Here is a 21,729-nt window from a genome sequence, read left to right on the forward strand (position 1 = left end):
AAATTTAAATAAAAATAATTTTAGCGAAACTTTTGCAAAAAATTTGTTAATATTGATAAGAGATATTATTAATTATAATCTTTAAGATATCTATTTTCTTAAGTTTTTACAACTTGAGAATTTTCTCAATCTCTGAGAATTTAAGATATCAAATTAATTAAATTCTAAATTCTCTTCTCTTACTTAGTATTTAGCTTACCTAGATACTTAGCAATGTAATTGCTTGGATCTAGCTGTGCAGTAGCTTAAATGCTTAGGTAGTTAATTGTTTAAACATTTAACAATCTACTAGTTTATATGATTTGCAATTAAATAATTTAGATATTAATTTATTTTCTTTTTTTTTTACTTTTTCACGATTTTATCTGTTGCAGTCTACGTCGCGAAAGAAAAACTTTAAGATTTACGACTTTTTAGATTTTCCACTTTTCTATATTCTTAATCTTTTGAATCTTTAAGCTTTCTAAAATTTTTCTCAATTCAGCTCGATTTCACGTAAATCGCGTAAGTCCCTGATAAATGAACCAATTTCGATCAAAATCATGTAGACGAGTCTTGATTGAGCCAATCCGCTGAGACATTCGATAAGGCAAATTAGCGAGTTTTGTTGGATCCACAGGAAGAGAGAAATAAAGAATTGGGAATCACGACAGCGTTTCGCTATAAACCCGTGACGACGTTCAAGGTATTTTTTAATGCATTTGCCCAAACTTGAGCGCTTAGACATTGAAATCAGATCTATTCCACGGAATTGGAGATGCAGCCGCAATTCGAGGGCTTTCAAGATCGACTCCGTACTTTTGAATTGTGGCACGGGAGAAAGGGTGAAACTTTCGAGCAAGTTGGAGATAATTACGCTGGCAAATTCAAGGTTGTTTTAAAAAATTATCTTTAAAAAATAAAAATTGATTTTATATTTGAAAAAGAGAGAGAGAGAAAGAGAGAGCTTTTGAACGTGAAAAAAATTTGTCTAATTTTTTCCAATCTACATTAGAATTAATTCGAATTAATTAAGATAAAACATAAGCAAGAAATGTATGACATTTAAATAAACAATGTAGAATCATTAAATGCTTGGAGCATTTATTTTATTTATATTTATTGAATGTTATAAATTTAATTAATTTTTTTTTAGGGATATATTTCTATATACCGATGGCCACATCCTGACAATCTCCCATGCAAAACGAGAAGCGGGAGAGACGCGGCTAATGGTCTGTGCAACGATTATCCGCCTCAAGAGCCTGTTAAGCTCCTCGTTAGACTCTACGTTATAAAGGGTTAGTCTTCATAATACACTATACCACATGCGATGAAAAAAGTGACTAATTGTAGAAATACTTTGCTCGTTTCGTTTTTATTATGATACGTTAACTCTGCCAGATTTTTCAAGAAAAAGTAAATTCAAAGTTACATATTGTCAAGATATTTATTTCTGAAAATCCCAAAGTGGTAGCAGATGGCTTGAGATTCAATTTTACACGAACAACGATTAATTTAATTTTGTCAAAGAAATTATAGGCAAAACAGCACGTAATGAAATTTTGTGAGACATTTTCTCTTTGTAAGCAACATTTTAATTTTTTTTCTTGTTAAAAAAGACCAAAGGGTGATTTACAGATGCTTTCTTATTTTATTTTATGGAATTTTTCGGTACACCTTATACTCCTCGGCTAAAAACTAAAAAGCTCGCCCATGGCAACGAGCCACCGAAGTAAATTTGCTTTTCGCGCAGGCATTAACTTACAGCCTAAGGATCCCCTCAGAGGCAAGTCAGACCCGTATCTCTACGTGAAGTTGGGAAAAAATTCTATCAGCGACAGGAAGAATTATATACCCAATCAATTGAACCCTACGTTTGGCCGGTAAGATCAACAAAAAGCTGCCGTCTAGCTTCTTTCCAAGGCACATCGCGGCATGGTTACACCCCTCGGGTATTATCGGGAAATATTTTATCGATATCCATCTGTGCATCCGTGCGTATCACCTTTTTGCAGCTTTCAGACTGCAAGGGTATTCTACCTACTCCACTGTAACAGCGTAGCACAGACAAGGATTAAAATTATTCTGATAACCAATATGTTTTTTTCCTTCCAAAAATGCAATATCTAAGAAATAAATTCAAATCCCCTCCATCGGCGGGACGATAAATGACATAAAATTTAATTCTTCAATATTATGTTATTTGTATAAAAAAAAAAAAAAAAATAACCAATATATCTAGAAATACCTCAAAAAATAAGTCAATTGAATATTTTTTTTTTATAAATATAGACTTTGTTCGTTGTTATAGTTGACTTTTAATAAACATCGAAAAAATGAAAAACTTAATTAGTTTGAATTCTCATTACTAATTCACCATCACTCACTAATAACTATTGTTTGGCAGCATGTTCGAGATTGAGGCGAGCTTTCCACAGGATTATATGTTAGAAATTCAAGTGTGGGATTATGACGTCACGACGGCCGATGATTTGATTGGCGTGACGAGAATCGACATCGAAAATCGTTTTTACAGCCGGCATCGAGCGCACTGCGGAATTTCAAACGTTTACAGCACCAGTGGTTACAACGCTTGGAGAGATCGCGAGAGACCGACGCAGATTCTGGAGCTTCTCTGCAGGAAGAACAATCTGCCATCACCGGAATACGGAGAACGCGAGATTAAGATCGGCAAGAAGTCATTTCCCTTTCGCATCGAACGAGAAGACGACGTAAGTACGTAACATTTCCATCCTCTCTCGGCTGAGGATTATTATCGTAATTGTTACGTAATAGCAAAATTTATATTCTGATTAAATGCTAGGTCAATTGTAGTTTACAATTCAAGTAGGATGAATATAAGACTTTATATTCATATTTATTATTTGAAATACTTTTCGGATTAAATTAAAGATAAACTTGATTATAAAGAATAATATTAAACAATTGATATTACAATTAATGTTAAAAAAGTAATTTTATATTAAATTATTAGATGCTTGCTTTATAAATAATAAATATGAAATATAAATTATTATTGTCCGTATTGTTGTTTATATATTAAGAATACAATAAACGCAATAGTCTTTTTAGTCATGTTTTGATCATTCTTCTTGACTTTCAAAAATCAAAATTTTTGTGTAATATAATAATGGATATAATTATTTCGTTTCTCAATTCAACATTTAATTATTAAAATTATTTAAATATGTAATTATTTCTCAGGTTATTCGTGAAATATATTAGAGAGAATTTTCATAAACCTTTTTTTTTATTCAACATACAACTCCGATATAAGATTCTATTTTTATTAATGTAAAACACGTGTCCATATGATTCTCTGTTAGGAATTAATTATCGAATCGCAAAAGGCAAAGCTGAATTTGCCTCAAGACAAATTCTACTTCTCAGTTCAGATTTCTCAGTTGAATCGCAATTACGAACGTGACGTTACGAATGTTGAATTAATTCTCAAGCCCCACTTATTAAATCATATCACGTCTCTGCTCCTTTATCAGAAACTATACAGGATAATACAGGATTTCGTCGAAGATTCGTCTAATCATCATTAAAAATAATTATTATACAAAATCTTTCATCTTTAAATGTTAAATAATATTTGTATCGCTTACCCCCTCCAATGTCCAAAAGAATAATTAAGGGATATTTAAATAAAACAAAAATTTTGCTTCGAAATACTTTCAAAATGGAAACTAATTTTCTCATTCGATTACATCAATGAATACATGTTTCAAATGTTTTTTACGCACGCAATTAAAGAGTTCATTAAAAAAATTTAAATTAAATGAATAATCAACGTCGCGCGTCAATGTCGACAGACAGGGAGGAATGTATGGCTCTAAGCGTGCTTCATCACTGGCAAGATTTTCCTATCTGCGGATGCGCTCTGGTACCTGAGCATGTCGAAAGACGACCACTTTTCAACGTTAAGAGGCCCGGACTCGAGCAGGTGGTTGCATGAAATATTAGCCGAGAAAAACTAACTTTGTTCGTTAGAAAACGTGATCGTCAAACATTCGTCGTATTATCGAAAGAAAAGTTTTCTTTATCTCTTGATCACTTGTGCATACTTTATCAAATGAATTATATTTTTTTTCTGATCAAATTAAAAAGCATCATAAAACACTTTCCCCTATAAATATAATTTTTCATTGTTATTATTGACATATGTAGCGTTTAGTATTTGGATTAAATACTAAATAATGACATAATATTGTAGTATATTCTAGAGATTAATTAAAACTGAAAATCTAGATATAGAAAAGGATACAATAGTTTTCGAATCATAAGCGATCAAAATTGATTCGTTATTTTTTAAGAGAGATTTGCGTTGAATATAATATGCAATTGATTTTTAAAATTTAATTTACAGCTTTTACTACTAAATAGAGTATTCGTATTTCTTAAATTTTTATGTATAAGTACTATATTACAGTAATTAAACATATTAACAATCTGATCTAACAGAAAATCTTATTTTTTATAAGCAAATTATTTATTTTTTTAACAATTTAAATTATTAATTTACTTTACTTAAGAAATTATGTAAAAGAGGTTATTAATTATTTAAGAACATTTATTTTTAATGTAAATATTAAAATTTATTTTTGTTTTATAATAGAAAAATTTTAAAAATTTACTTATAAGACTAGTCAATATTTGGGAAAAATTATATTTAAAAAAGAAACATTGCCATATAAGCAATTGTTACAAAATTAATAAAAATTTAATAAAAAGGATTATTAGATACCTGTAGATTTGTTTTACTGACTAACGTCTTTTCTGACTTGTTTTTAAAGAATAAATAATAGATTTTATTTTTTAATAATTTATATAACTTGCAACTTTTCTAAATTTTCAAAAATTTTTAAATTTTTATTATTTAACAAATCTGTATATCAAGTAAATGTACAAATAAATATATAATGAATAAGAGAAATAAATAACATCTTATTCATTTCTCTTATTTATTTTATTCATCTTTATTGTCCAACAATTTCCCGAATTTTCTAGTTTTTCTCGTTCCTTTTTTACTATTCATTTTTATGTCATTTATATAATATTTATTTGTAAAAGCTTGCTTGTAAAAGCTTACTTGTAAATAATTAATTATACAGGATTTTTCAGAAATGTGGAGATTTTGTGGAGATTTTCAAAAATATGGAAATATTTTTAAAAATAAATATTTTTGAGAAAAAATGTCATATAAAAGTTGGAAGACTTTGAGGATATCGTAATTGTGATATTAATTCATTCACAGATGACTGTTGAGATTTTTTATGGTTACCAATTTTTTAAATGGAATCAAATATCTTTGTTACATAACATGATTCTTTTTCTAGTTCTGAATATAAAAGTAGTAATACATGTAAAGTACTGATATACATATAAAGTATACATACAATATATAATCATCAAAAAGTCATCAGTAGTTTACGAAATATTTTATATGGCATATTCTAATCCATAAAATATACAATATTTAAAAAGTATTGACTTTTATGTGTACAGTAATAAAATAAATCAATTGATGTGAAAAGATAGTTTTTTAAATAGTTGTTTAAAAAAAATTATTCAATTAGCAATATGCAAATATTTTTTTAAAAAGCAACTGTACGCTTTCTCGATACTAATCGATTGTTTTATTTTATATACAAAAGTATTAAAATACGTATCAAAAAAATAAATAATTTAGTGAATATTTTATATTTTATTAGAACATGTCAGAATAAAGTATAAAATACTTCGTAAATTATTGACTTCTTGACATTTGTATCTTAATATTTTTAAGAGTAAGAGTAAGAGAGTCAGAATAAGTAGAATCGTATTATGCAATAAAATATATGATTTAAAAAATAATAACTATAAAAAAATATCGACAATGATATTATCTGCGACTAAATCAATATTATGTGACCTCATGTGACCTCAACGAAACTCTGCAACTTTTGTATAAAGCATTTCTTCGGAAATAATTTCCCGAAATATTAAAAAGTTTTCACACTTTTGATAAGCCTTGTATAATTTATCATATATTTATTAATATATTAATATTGAGCAAAAAATTTTAATAAATTAATATCAAAGTTATGCTATGTCATTAACAAATAATAAAAAATTACAATTAACTATTCATTACAATTATTTATCAATTAATCATAATCATATTGTTTGCTCCGCAATTCTTTTCAATTCTTTTCATATATATATATATATATAATAATGTTCTTTTAATAATAATCGAAAAGATAAAAAATCGGCGACTTTATTTTGATACCGATGCAATCAAGTTAATTACTAATTAAAGCGCGATGGAGCGTTCAGAAATATGCAACGGAGATTCAGTGTTGCACACGTGTAATATATTGTGAACGCATAAATCTCTCGCGAAATACATGTATTATTAATAAATAATATACAATAAATAACATACACGCGCGGCTTTCTGTAATTCGAATCAACCGACACACGTGTACCATATCGCGCTTTCAATGCATAAAATAGTAGCGAAATTGCGATTCAGATCGATGAAAACTTTAGAACTCGATGCCCGATATAAGCGCATCCGAATGAAAGAAATAATTATCACACATGAATACCACGAAATGATAATTACAACTCCCTTTGTCGCTTCGATTTCTGTGCCGCGCACATATAGTATGTGCTTCGATCAGCCAGCCGTCGTCTCGATACGCTTACGAATTGTCAATCGTGCTGGTTAATTAATCGAGAACTAACAATTGCTAATTATTCGGCGGATTAATTCGCATTTCGCGAAGTGATAATGCGACGACACGCGCCACCGCTTACACTCGAATCTTGCTGTACAAATGAAAGTATGGTGACACCTTGCGTACACACAACATATCGTTCGTAATAGCAAATGTCGCCAAGGTCGCGTATCAATCGATTTATCATTGATATGTTTGAAAAATTTGTTGTTCCATGAAATAAAATTACGTCGAATATTCTATATCATATAACCAAAACTAATTTCGATTCTTATCGTGCATTAATTTTAACATTCATTAAAGAATTAGGATACTTAAAGATTTGAGTTTATTATTTTATTATTAATGTTATTATTGCTTCACGCGCATCAAATTTTTACGCCTTATAAGAAACGTTATGCACAATCTTAATACAATAAAAGTTGTTCTTGTGAGTTAAATAAACTTAAAAAATGAGATTATATATGAATTATGTCGTAAAATAGTTATGTTAGCTTTTATCATGCAGTTGAATAATAATAATAACAGTAATTATAATAATAACAATTTTAATATTAAGAATAATAAATTAAATAACTTTGTTTTATTAATTACAAAACCAAAATATATATAATATTTTAAATTTAGATTTATAGTTATATTTAATAATTATTCTAAATAAAGTAATGAATTAATCATTCAGTTTTTTAAAAAAGAGATTAAATAACTAATAATCACTTGTCATTTGATTACGATATTATATAATTTACAAGAAATTAAAAGACAAAATAAACTGTAAAAAAATAACATATCTTACCTAAATTTTCTAAATTAATGTATTACTCAGATTTTTTTTTTAATTAAATATCTAGAATACTTGTTTTTAATACGGAAAAAATCTTTTTGAAAGAGATTATATAATTTATATTATATAAGAATTAAATTTATAGTTAATAAAATACTTTAATTTTTTAATAAAATACATTAATTTTTTTAGATTACTTTTAAATAATCTTATTACTTCCAATAGCTATTGTCAAGTTATATTTATAAATTTTATAAATTGGTGGTTTAGAAATTCTTTGTCTAAAAATTTTTTATTTTGATATATTCTGACATAAAATGTAAAATATCATAAAATTTTCCAGATTTTAATAATTTTAATGACCTTATCTTAAAAATTTTATGCATAGAATTATAAATCCATTGATATAAAGAAAATATATAATTAATTTTAAAAAATGTGCAATTTGCAATATAATTGCATATTTTCATCGACACAAAGAAAATATATAATTACTTAAAAAAATATACAACTGTATATTGCAAATTGCATATTTTTTCTTAAAGAAATTATCTCTTTTTTTTAATATAAATAAATTTAGCTTATTAATTTGTATATAAAAGTACACAATTAAGCATTAAGATACAATAAGCAATTATTTTATATATACGACCTACTTTTTATTTCATGTCAAAGTATGTTCGAATATAAAGTAAAACAACTTCTATACCAGCAATTTTCAAATATTTTATAATAATTTTTTATAGAAAAGAAAATACTGTGGTGAATTAATACAAATAATAAAATATAAAATAATTTTATTTATAACGAAGTTCTATTTAATGAAATAGAAACACACATTTAAAATAAAAAGCGTGATTTTGAATTGAATATTTTTTTCAACTATAATATTTGCCAATAAACTATATAACTTTTTCTATATAATCTATATAACTATATAATCTTTTAAAAGATTCTCCTTATTGTTAAAGATAACAGATATTCTAAATGCTTAAATTAGAAGAAACACTCTGCATAATAAATTGGTAGAGAGCTCTGCGCGATAACGCATTGGTCAACTTTTGATCGCTTATAATTTGAAAATTGACGTAATCATGACATTTTCACATAATTTCTCCAGATTTAATCTCCGGAATACATTAAGGTATTGTACGATAATGAACAATTTCTGTAACAATGGTACTCTAGGGCAAACTTGAGATGTGGGTCGATATGTTTCGAATCGGACAATTGCCACCGAAGTCGGCGGTCAACATTTCTCCCCCAAAACCGGAGGAATATGAAATTCGTGTGATCGTTTGGAATACAGAAGACGTACCACTAATCGAAAGCCAATTCCTTACTGGAGAAAAGTGCTCCGATATTTATGTCAAAGGGTAGGTCAAAATAAATATTTAAAAAAACGATATGCAACAGAATTCTGTTGAAGTAACATAAATAACGACATATAACATATAACATATTACACATAATAGTAATAAATAATAATAATAATATAAAAAGTAAAATAATATATTTACATTCGGCTGAATTATTAGAATTTATTTAAATAAATAATAATTTATTAGTTCTCTTGATTAACAATTTAAAAATATTGAAATAATAATGATGATGTCAACGCAGATATTTCGTCAAAAAACAGAAATCAAAGATAGAAAATTGAAATTGTACATTATTGTCTTGTGATATTAATGGGTAATATTGGCAACATTTATGAATTCAGATCCAGTGATTTTAAATTTTTCATACTTTTGATTTAAACATAATTTAAAATCGCAAAATTATTTGTATTTATTTTGGATGCTTTAATTCCATGTAATGGACAGATTATTTTTATTTGTATGATAATTGTTTGATAATTGTTTATTTTTATAATGAAAATGAAGCAGTAGCTTTTAGTTGTTAAAAATTTAATTTTTATGTATAATTAATTCTGTTTTAGTTCTAATGCAATAAAATAATTATGACTTCATGATAAGAGGGGTGATCAATTTGATTCGTTTGCCGAATTTGATATTTGTTCGAAATAATTGCGTAGGTGGATTTTATACGAGGATTATCAGAAGACTGACATCCACTATAACTCCCTGACTGGTGAGGGTAACTTCAATTGGAGATTCGTATTTCGTGTCACGTATTCGAAAGGCGAGAACATCATGGTAGTCCGTAGAAGAATGTCAGTGTTTGCGAAAAACGAGATGGAGGAAAAGTTGCCTTGCAAACTGCGTTTACAAGTTTGGGATAGTGATCATTTTTCCTCGGATGATTTTATTGGTAATCGGAATACGCTATATAATTTTCAATATAAAAGTTTTTAAATTTAAAAATTTTTTTATCAGTACTTAGAGCTTAGGGTATATTTCGCATGATGCGATATGCAAAAATGCAAGAACATATAATATATCTTATATTTGATAATAATTTTTTAATTAACTCAATATGTTATACATATTATATACGTATATTTATATCCGGGTTATATAAATTTTAAAAATTTTAATTCATTGTATCTGTACTGCAGAGGAAATAGAAAATGATTATCTGAAACGATAAATTATTAAGTTTATGATTAATTAACATGATTCGCGACACATTATATAAACGATATGAATTCTCCGATTAATCAACATGTTGCAGGAGAGTTGACACTTGACTTGTCCAGAATGCCACGAGGCAGTTCAAACTCCAAAAACTGTACGCTGAAATTGCTCGAACCGCAATTACCTACAATAAATTTATTTAAAGTTACACGGACCAGAGCTTGGTGGCCTTTTTCTCGTAGCGTTGACGCCGGTAGATATATTCAAGCGGTAAAATATTATGAGAGGAGGCTTTCGCTTGGAACAAAATGTTTTAAATAAATTGAAGAGCTAAATATAATTATATGAAAATTACGCTATGTAGAAAAATAAAGATAAAATTATTAGACAATTCTTTATTGTTTAAAAGTTACATCTTTTTTCACTGTAGGGTAAAATTGAGCTGGAAATATCTATCTTAAAAGCAGAAGATGCAGATAATCAACCGGTAGGAAAAGGACGGAATCCACCTCAAATTCTTCCTTCTCCAAGGTTTCATTCTTTTTTTCATCTCAAGTTTATTAATCATGTTACATAAATATTATATTTCTCTCATAATCTCTAGCTCTAATAAGAGCTTATTCTCTTTCCTTTTCTACATTAAATTTTCTACATTTAATTTTTAATTGTTAATTATTATCAACACCATATGTTTTGTTGTGTTTTGCAGACGACCTGATACTTCCTTCTCCTGGTTTCGCAACCCGTGGAAGGCATGCTGGTTCGTCGTTTGTCGTTATTATAAATGGCGAATATTATGCTGTTTTATGTGTACTCTATTCGTGCTTTTAGTAACATGTGGCATTTACGCTTTCCCCGGATATTTTGTTAAACGTCTCTTGGGCGCTTAGTTCTTAAATTTAACGTACATTTTTAACGTACATTTGACTATATATTCCTGAATTCTATTTCACAAACTTAAAAGTTAATATCTCTGTAACTGTATGGGTAAGAAATAAATTAATAACATATGTTTCTCTTCTATTCTTTAATCTATTTTCATTAAAAAATTATTATTATCATATTAAATTAATAAATTAATAAAAAAATTATATAATTAATTATATAAAATTATATAAATTATATAAAAAATTATATAAAAATTATATAAAAAATCATTTTGCTTTTTTTCATTCAGCGTTCGTTTCATTCTGACCATTAGCAACGTACAATTGATTAGTATTGTATGTAACTAAGATTGTCGTATCTTGCTCTGTAAGGCGATATAACGGGAAGTTTACGCCTCCGCGTATTTCGAATGTCACGATACTAACGTCGCGCGTTCATTGTACGCTCCGCATTATTTACTCGTTCAAAGTGTATATCGTATGTGCATAACACTAAACATCGGGAATACCACGGGAAGTGACGGACGAATATTATATCGTGTTCATTAGCACGCAGGATTTCAATTAACGTGTTTTCCCGACGTGTCTGCCCGATCAACAAGAAAGGGTGTCCAATTCGATAATGGAGTCAGACGGTGGCGCATCGATTGACGTGCCAATTTATCTATTTGCACTGTCGCAACTAATTGCTCAGTTATTTTATTCGTAATAATTTAACATAGTTGTATTTATATATTATATCACTTTTTCCTTTTATGGAGAGTAAATACGTGTGCCCTCTTTCCCCCTTCCCCCTCTACACACACACACACACACACACACACACACACACACACACACACATTCTTTTCTATTTTCTTATCTAACTTTTTTATACACACACACACACACACACACACACACACACACACACACACACACATACACATACGTGTGCGTATGTATGTGTATATAAAAAAGTTAGATAAGAAAATAGAAAAGAATTAAAATTGACTCCCATTCCATTCTTAATAAAAAATGCAGTGCAATCACGTTAATTTAAACGTATGTATGCTCGTTGCATTACAACCCAAGTTTCTAGATAATAATAGCAATTAACTATTTCTATTAAATTATATCCTATCTAAATGATCGCAGTTATTATCTAGAGTCTCATATAATCCAATCTGAGGATGATAATGATGAATTTCAATTTCCATTTATCATTCTATTTAGTGTAGATCATTCCAAATATGTTGTTACATTGTAACGTTGTTGATAAGTGTTTTATAATGTTATAGATATAAGTATATATATATTATAGATTTTATAAGTTATCTATAACATGATTATGAATATGTATAAGCAGGATTTAAAATAATTGAAATAATGTAAATAGTTTACATAAACCAAAGTTCAATTTTATATCTAAAATATAGTGTCAAATTATATTCGATTATAGTCATTCTTTTTTTATAATTTTACAGCTTTATATTTTAGATATAAAATTATTGTAAATTTTGTTTTTAAATATTTTTTTATTATTTTATACCAAATATTTTTGAGATTTTTTATAATATAAATAAAAATTAAATAAAATAAAAAAATAATCTACTGTATTTATTGTATTATTTCAAATATCCTTAACAAAAATTAAAAATTTCTAAAATGTTATTAAAATGTCATTAAATAAACAGAATTGTAACATTTTTCAGAGTATTAAGAAAAATTCAATTAATATACTTTTGACTCTTGAATCAAATATGCTTTCCATTTATTTTTCAATTATTTTTCAATTTGTAAAGTGTATATGAAATATCACATGTTTCCCGCGCACTCGAATAATTAATATTATAAGCTTTACATTTATCAAACGTTTTGTGTATTCAAATATTGCAATATATTTCGAGCAAAGACTTGAATTGCACGCATGTAATCTATGAGCGTAAAATGTGAAGTCGTGAAGATGCACGCACAATCGAAAATTTGACTTCCACAATTCATTTAAAGCTTACAATAATGTGACAGAAATTTATTGATTAAATCTGTTATATTTATGTTTCATTGAGTAATAAATCTTCAAATATGACTATGTTTTGAAATATTTATTTGTTTTCAAATATTGAAAATAACGCTTGATTATAGCTTGAATCGACGAACGCTTTAGAGACATCATAAAATATTAATAAACAAACATTTCAACGTCTTTTCCTGTAAAAAATTTTATATTTACTTTATAATAACATTCCATTATTTTTTATTTACATGTATGAGCAATTTACTATTTTAGTTCCATTCAATTTATTTTCACGAGGCATATTACATTACAGTGTTCTTTTTGAGGGAGGACATTTTAACATTACAATCCTACCTTTTGAGACTTCCATAGTTACTATCTTCAAAAAGATTAATACATTTACGAGTATTATTCGCGTCATGATACATTGTTAAATGCCATTGTTAAGGCAAAGAACAGACTGATAATGATCCATTAATGATCAAGCTGCTTCTCGCTCTAATGAAGTGAGCTGCAATGTTCACGAAACGTTGGCATTTAACAATGTATCATAACACGGACACTGTCCATAAACGTATTAATTTTTTTGGTTGCACAATGCAACTTTACAAAAATATTATGACAGTATTTCGCAACTCGTACTTGCAACATTGTAATCTTGCAATGAAATATTCCTGTCCATCTTTTTGTACTATATATAGGATATTATAGATTTTTACTTACAAAGATAACAAAGTGTAAATTCTATAGGAACAGTATAATTTCAATTCATGCCGTCTTTAACAATCTTGGCTGCTTGTGATGATTTAGATTTGCAATCAGTATATCTTGTGTCGAGTAAGTTATCACTGCACGATTCGAATACGACATCACAATACTATACGTGTAACCTAAGTCTGCGAATGCTGTGAGCTCGTCGTGTTTCATGTAATTTACTCATTCAAAATGCATCATGCATGCAACGGACATTAAGAGTACAGTAAAAAATAACGAACAAATATTGTATTATAACGTGAAAATTAGCGTATGCAATCTCATTAACCATTTTTCTCATCAAGTACGCATGTTTAATTCGACATTGGAATCTAACAGGCGATAGTAGTGTATCAAGCAGGACGTCGATTTATTTGTCGCATTATAAATATTTAGTCACCTTTTTATTCATTTATTTCGCATTGATTTAGCAGCAATTGTGATCGTATACACGTTGGACATTTTACAAGCAATGAACAAAGATATATTACGAATTGTGTGTGTGTGTGTGTGTGTGTGTGTGTGTGTGTGTGTGTGTGTGTGTGTGTGTGTGTGTTTTTATATACACTAGACGTTACAACGCGCACGCTATTTATCTTTTTCAATACAAGAGCAAAAAGTAATATTATTATATTACTATTACATTATAATATTTTTAACTTCTTGATATTAATTGTCAAAATGATCCTCTGTGAGATCAATATAATGACAACTATTCATGAAGTTAGCGCAGCGAAGCAAATCAGCATCGTGGAAAAGATAAAGTTCGAGAAATGCGAACAATCGATGTCATGCCTTTTTTTTTAGAAAAAAAGCACTTGTAGATGTTATTATAAGAAAAAAAAATTAATATAAGTGACGCATCATGTGATACCCTGATTCGTACCTCTAGAGGTTAATAATAACGATTAGCAATTAGTGGATTTTTATTGTTGCTCGGGTTTGTTGTTATTGATGTAGCTCATGCCGCGTGGGCGATGCGGTGGGCTCGCGTACCGGCGCGAAGTTGTCGCCGAACGGTCCGAACGCACCTAATGTCACAGTACTCTATCTTGCGCGCGTAACGAAAGTCGGGGGTGTCTCGTGCTCGTTGCGTTTCGAGTTATTTATTTGTTCAAAGTACAGTTCGCGCGAGAACAACCAACATCGAGGATGCAGCGCTAAATAATGAGCATTGCGTTACGTTAATTAGTACTCGCGATCCTAATTAGTCGCGTTTTTCCTGATCGACCCTATGATATCTACGGAAATGAATGTACAGAACAATAATGAAGTCAGGCAGAAGACAACGACAGCGTATCGATTGGTGAGTAAATTTGTTGATCATATTATCATTCAGTTATCACGCAATTAAATTTTCGAAAGATATTTTTTAAATGTTTTTTGAATCCAAGAGATTTGATAGCAAAAAAATCGTTTAGATCAAGAGAGTATATTGTTGAAAGAAAAACTGTTTTTATAATACATTTTTATAATGTATATAATATTTATAAAATATGTATAATATATATAAAATATAATATAAAAAATAATTGTAAAATAAAACAAATGTGTGTGTGTGTGTGTGTGTGTGTGTGTGTGTGTGTGTGTGTGTGTGTGTGTGTGTGTGTGTGTGTGTGTGTGTGTGTAACCGTTTACAATTAATCAAGGAAAATAAAAATCTATGATATTGTTTAAAATTTTATTTCTAATTTAATAAGTATATACAATTTACATATTTATTATATCAATATATAAATTATACATATAATTTTAATATATATTTATTAAAAATAAAATTTTAAACAACATTGTATATTTCTGTTTTTCTTGATTAATAATAAAATATTAAATTGTGATATTCGAATATTTGCCATAGATATTAAAAATTCTATAATTTTAAGTTTTATAGTACGCTGGACGATATATTTTAGTAAATGCTGAGACATATTTATGAATATTTTGTTCAACAGAATATTCATTTCGCGGATAATAATTATTGTTAAAGCTTTCGATCATTATTTGATTTTTATATTTCAACTAACAGGACGCGTATGTATAGAGAATTCATGATGTATGCATGGATAATTGTTTGTTTATTCACAGTTAATCGTCTGTCGATGAAAATTTACAGCCAAGATATGCAACGTGCGCGTTAATATTCCGAACACTGTTTTGGCGTTTTTATCGTTTAGAAAGTTAAAAAGTCTTAATAATTTCAATGCATATATAATTTGAGATATTTTATTCAAAAAATAAAAGCAGAATATTCAAAAAATTTTTTATGTGTAATATTCAAAACATTCAAAAAAATTAAAAATTAGGTAAATAATAATTCGAAAATAAAAATATTTTTTAATAAAAAAATTTACTACATGTTTATAAAACTATCTATTATTAGTCATTTATTATTCACAATTTTATAATTATAAATTACTCAAAAACAGAAGAAAATTGTTTTTTATAATGCAAGTATTCTAGTAGTAATTCTTATTTTCATCAAATATAGCGCCTAAAATTTTAGACTTTTTTTTAAATTTAATCATAAAAATATTTTTATACAATATATTTGACTTTATTATTATTACATTTTTCTTATTTTCATGAATTTATATATTAAGTTGTGTATAAAATCTTTTTTACTGTAATTTTTTATGACTTTTGTTATGAATCCTTTAATAATTAGAACCTTTTTAGTGTAAACGGATATTAATAGTTATCGTTAAGGAGATTTTTGATGGTGATTGATAAATGATATTGCGTATTGCAATGTATTTTATTTCATGAATTAATTAGTTCATGATAATTTGCTCGCTCTGTCTTACAAATATAAATAACAAATAACGTATTTAATGTGTCCAACCTACAAGTAATTAAATGCATTTGCATATCGTGAGGCAAAACGTTGCACATTACGCCTTCGCATGTCTCGTTATTAATTAGTGTCGTCGATCGATAATAATAGATTAATCGCGATATGATCGTATAATGGTCATATAATGGTTATAATGGCCATTTTAATATATATTTAATAAAATGTAAATTTTATCTGAATTTATCTAGAAGCAAATAATTATTAATTTATCGCAATGGAAATCGTATTTATTACTTACATAGTCTTTGAGATAAATTTTATTTTTTTTTAGGTATAACCAATATAATCAAATTTTATTCTAATAGGAAAATTATATCATTTATAAGATTTTCTATTATCTTTATTATTGAATTGTTTTTTTTTTTTGCAATAAATTAAAATATTATGTGTAATGGTGCAATATATCATAATGGTAAGACAAAATTAATTCTTTTACGCTTTAATTAATTAATGTTACAAACATGTTTGTTATGGCTTAATTATACTTGGAATATCTCTGTCGCAATAATGAAAGCCATTTAAATGAAATTAAAAGATTTCACGTTTGCACACGCGCGCGCTTACATATACACATAAACACACATTTGAATTTTTATCAATTAAAAATATTCTATAATTTTTATAAACTTTTTATAAAAAATTGAATATATTTATATGTTTTGGTTCAAAAAGATTATTAGAGAGAATAACACATTTTGCACTTAAATAATACGTGAGAGAAATATAGACAAGATAAATCTATAAAAAAATTGATTTTAATTTAGCTAATGTATCTGTAGATAAAAGCTCACGAAATTTAGGTTCTGTAATATATAGAAGCATTTTTATGTATAGATATATATAGATGTATAGATATATAACCACACAACAGATTATTAAATGCAAGCTTTCATACAGTTCCTTCCCGAAAAGTTTTATAAGAAGGCAAAACTGAAAGAAATGTGACGTATTAAAAAGAAAACATTAAAACTATTTAATTACTAATAATTAATGATATATGTTATATTATAATTTATTTTATTATCGATAAATCATTATTATTCTAATAAGAATAAAGTTTTGGAGAGAATTAATTAAAGAAGATCTAAATGTTTATCAAAAACTAAAGGCAACATTAATAATGAAAATTTAATATAAATGCGCAAAAACCTGCCACATATGATCACACAATCGTTTCTTTGTTCTACTCGACGTGATTTTCCATCTTTCATTCTCCTTCACATCTTTCTTTCTCCCATTATATTTGAATGTGTGATGTGTATCATCTCTTTTATCCCACTTTATCACCCTAGTTTTACCCTATCAATTTTTGATGCTTCATGAAAAATTAAATGAAATGGACGCTCTTGCCTACCATTTGCATCAAGTTGTTTGATTGGCAGTTGAATGAGTGATGTGACGTAACAGAGATCGATAACTCTCTCTATCATACAATCTTCCATCGTAATTTATTTTGTCTGGCCAAATTGCTGCTTAGCATCACATTAATCGTGTTCAAATTCAATATATATTTTTAGTCGGCACGAAACATCTTTTAAATGCCACCGGAATTATTTTTAGGGAATGATATTTGTAACATCAATCAATTCTGTCTACCCTGGCCTAAGTCAATGCTTGCGGCTGTTCGAACAATAATTGTCCATTCTGGAATTTAATCGCATTCGCGACACGTGCGATTCAATCGATTTGGTTTTGAATATAACTACGCTATTCCATTTGCCATGATTATTGAAGGAGCATACTTTTTTTGCTATTACTTAACAATATATTTCTTGAAGTAGTAAGAATAAATATATGTGTGTATGTATATATGTGTGCGTGCATGCGCGCGCGTGTGTGTAATAAATATATAAATATATAAATGTATAAATATATATATATTCTTTTAAATAAAATAATTTTATTTTAATCACATATTAAAATTGAATTAAAATTGAATTAATATAATTCTGCTTTTTTTATCTAAAATACAATAGGATTATTTTTGACCTTTTTTGTTTAATATGAATTTATGAATTATAAATTTAAGAAATTTAAAAAATTAATAGACTGATAATAAAAAATAAAATTAATGTATATTATTATTAATAACAACACATAGTTAATGATATAAATAATTATCTTGAATTTTTATATGTATATATATATATATATATATATATATATATATATTAAAAATAAGATCATTAAACAGCTAAGATTCTGCTTACCAAATAACACTATTCATTAGATTCTATTTTTTGAACATATTCTTTTCTTATTACATTAATTTATTTATATCATCATTAATTTTTTATGTTTTATCTTCTGCTATTAGCAAATTGTACAATTAAAATTTTTGTATAATTTATATTTTTATTAAAAATGATTGTGTTTTATTAATATATTCTTTATATATATATTTGTATATTAATATACGCTTTGATACTTTAATTAGTATATTATTATATTAATATATAACTATATTCTTGCATTTTACATTTATCTTGAAAATTATAAACAATTAAAAATATACATCTTATGATCGATATTTTCTTAATATGTTCATATAGTGTTAAGCTAATTTCTTAAAACATTCTTCTATTGTATCTTTGTATTATTTTCTTTTCATGATAATTAATGTAACTGAAATTATCACATGATAAATAATTGATCAATCTATCGCATTTCATTTCAATGAACATAAATGTACAGTATCGTCTGTGATGAATAATTATAATAGGATAATGAAGATATTACATATACACACATATACATAGTGTATGGTAAGTAATTACAAAACCAGCATTTAATTAACTAATTATTATTGAGATTTATCCACATCTTTGCATGTAAATTATTATTCAGGACAACAATAATTAATAATTATTAGAGCATTGAATTATTATATGCTTCTTACATAAACTTAAGTTTTAAATTTCATTTTTTTTTCTTTATTTGTATAAAACGTTTCGCTAATATTAAAATATTATGAATAAAATCATTTCTCAACTAAAATAAAACTATAAATCTTTATTAATCTCTAGAACATTATAGATTTATTAAGTAACAAATGCAACACTAACAAATGTTTTTAAAATAACAACTTTGAAGCAGTTCGAACGCAAAAACTTTTGTATAGTTAATTAGTGTACTACCGCATGCCTCCCCTCCCCCCCACACACACATACACACACACACACACACACACACACACACACACACACATTGTACTCAATGTACACTGCCGACGGGAGGGAGTTCGCCGGCCGAGCTTTCGAGAGAGAAAAGGGACATATGAATAGAAATACGAATTCACTTATTGCAGGTTGCAAAATCACGCGAGCGGATATATGCAGTTCGGAATGCATGGGTTAGATTGCAACGTGCACGGAGCAAATTCGCCCTTAGTGCCTCGCGTGTCCTATCCACGTTCGTATCTCGATATCACGTGGTCAGGGCACTGACCCACCTCGGTGCCTATAGCGAGATTCACATAATGCTTTGTTACCGTCCGGACTGCTATATACGACCTAGTGTGTAAAACCTAAAGCATAATTTCTCTTGGGGAGAAGAAATGCATTATCAGATGTCGCACATATATACTTTCACAATTAGGTTAATTTATTGCAACTAAAGACACGCGTAATTTCTCTAATAAATTCATGTTGCGACACATAATATTTATTAATTTTTAATATTACGTATTTCATAAACAGTTTTTAATAAAATCTTATTGTAACGTGTTATTTATTTATTAGAAAGTTATCTGATATTTGAAAAGTGATATACAATTTCATTCTTTTCTTATCGCATCACTTTTCGTCTTCATTATATCACTTCATTTTTAGACACATGGTTCTTTGAATATATTTTAAAGGCAAGATTTCTTTCCAGATAGAAATTTTGGGTACTTCTCTAGTTAGATTCTTGAATTTTAATTTAGATATTTTAGAATTAAGATATTTTTCTAGCGTATTAACTGTCTAAAATTTTAGAACATTAGGATTCTTGTGTTCCTCTTGTTATATATGTGTTAGTCTTCAAATTATTAATTTTAGTTAATAATATTCTTTTAACAAAAATTTTAATGAAGGAAGTTAGATTAATTTTGAAAAGATTAATTTGAAGGCTTGGGAATACCAACCTAAAAAAAAGTCTTGAAGAAAATGAAAGAAAATGATGTTTAATCAAAGTCTCAATCAAAGTTAATGAAAAATCCACTTGAAATTAATCAAAAAGTCTTTTTTTTTACAGATTTATTAATTAAAAATGGCGTTATTGATTTTATATAAAATTATTTTTAATGCTTCAAAAAAAGCAAAGTGACTTGTCAAAGCATTTTAATTATATAACGGTTTTTAGCGGTAGTTTAGTTTAGCATGTTAGTTGTTACTAAATGTGTATGTGATGTCTAGCCTTATTATGAAATAAAACGCGATAATATCACGAGCTGCTAGCATACATGCGTGACTTACCGTCACCCCATAGAAAACCTGACTTGAGCTCATACCGGTTAATTTACTGCGTTCAAAAGTGAACCGATCGAAGGTTTAACGCCGGAAATAGAGCTATGTTAACACTTAGGCTTTACAATCCTACAAAATTTATATCAAGATCTTTGTGTGAAATGTGTACGTGTATGACGAGAAAAAAATAATGCAAATAAGACTGCAAGCATATTAATGAAGAAAAAATATATCAAAAATTATATATAACCACAATTTTTTATTTTTATATATCAAGAATTATTTAATAAAATTTTTTCATAAACAAAATAATAAATACTATATATTATTATAATAATATATAACAACTTTTTGATAATTACTGTACTTATATAATACGTACAGATTAAATAATATAATTAATAGGCTTGCATTAAAAATTACTTTATAAACTTTTAAAATTTTCCCTAAAGCAAAGTCGGCTTTTGTACATTTCTCAAAGCGCCTGCGGCTGACAGGGAATGCGTTAGCGCTTCTCTGCATTCTGTGCATTTTTTTTAACAACTTAATTCGTGCTTTTCCCAACAAGACAGAGTTCCCCGGTCCACCTGAGAAAGGAAGGTGGCGCTTTTTCATTTTTCTTCGAGTTTCTCGCAATTCGTATATCTTCCCGAGAACTGTCGAAAGTTTTCGTACTCTCGGTTCACTTTAGATTGCCTTTGGCTTTTTTAACCAAGTTTTACACAATGGCAGC

General features: G+C 27.5%; 1 protein-coding gene across 2 annotated transcripts; it reads left to right on the forward strand.

Moving 5' to 3' along the window:
* Positions 1 to 2,248: 2,248 nt before the first annotated feature.
* On the forward strand, positions 2,249 to 11,059 carry LOC105434176 (otoferlin). 2 transcript variants are annotated; one of them, XR_016138533.1, is made up of 7 exons: positions 2,249 to 2,718; positions 3,822 to 3,952; positions 8,707 to 8,894; positions 9,557 to 9,792; positions 10,156 to 10,311; positions 10,489 to 10,589; positions 10,768 to 10,807. XR_016138533.1 is itself a non-coding variant. In XM_089073560.1 (7 exons), exons 1-7 carry the CDS (start codon positions 2,391 to 2,393, stop codon positions 10,946 to 10,948), a joined length of 1,338 nt encoding a protein of 445 aa, XP_088929686.1. In that variant the 5' UTR covers positions 2,249 to 2,390; the 3' UTR covers positions 10,949 to 11,059. The 2 variants fall into 2 exon arrangements, 1 of the variants encoding a protein (XP_088929686.1); XM_089073560.1 differs by having other exon boundaries at positions 10,156 to 10,328; positions 10,768 to 11,059.
* The last annotated feature ends 10,670 nt before the right edge of the window (positions 11,060 to 21,729 follow it).

Source organism: Pogonomyrmex barbatus, unplaced genomic scaffold (genome assembly GCF_055798465.1).
Source record: "Pogonomyrmex barbatus isolate J1 unplaced genomic scaffold, ASM5579846v1 scaffold15, whole genome shotgun sequence".
Taxonomy (NCBI): Eukaryota; Metazoa; Arthropoda; class Insecta; order Hymenoptera; family Formicidae; genus Pogonomyrmex; species Pogonomyrmex barbatus.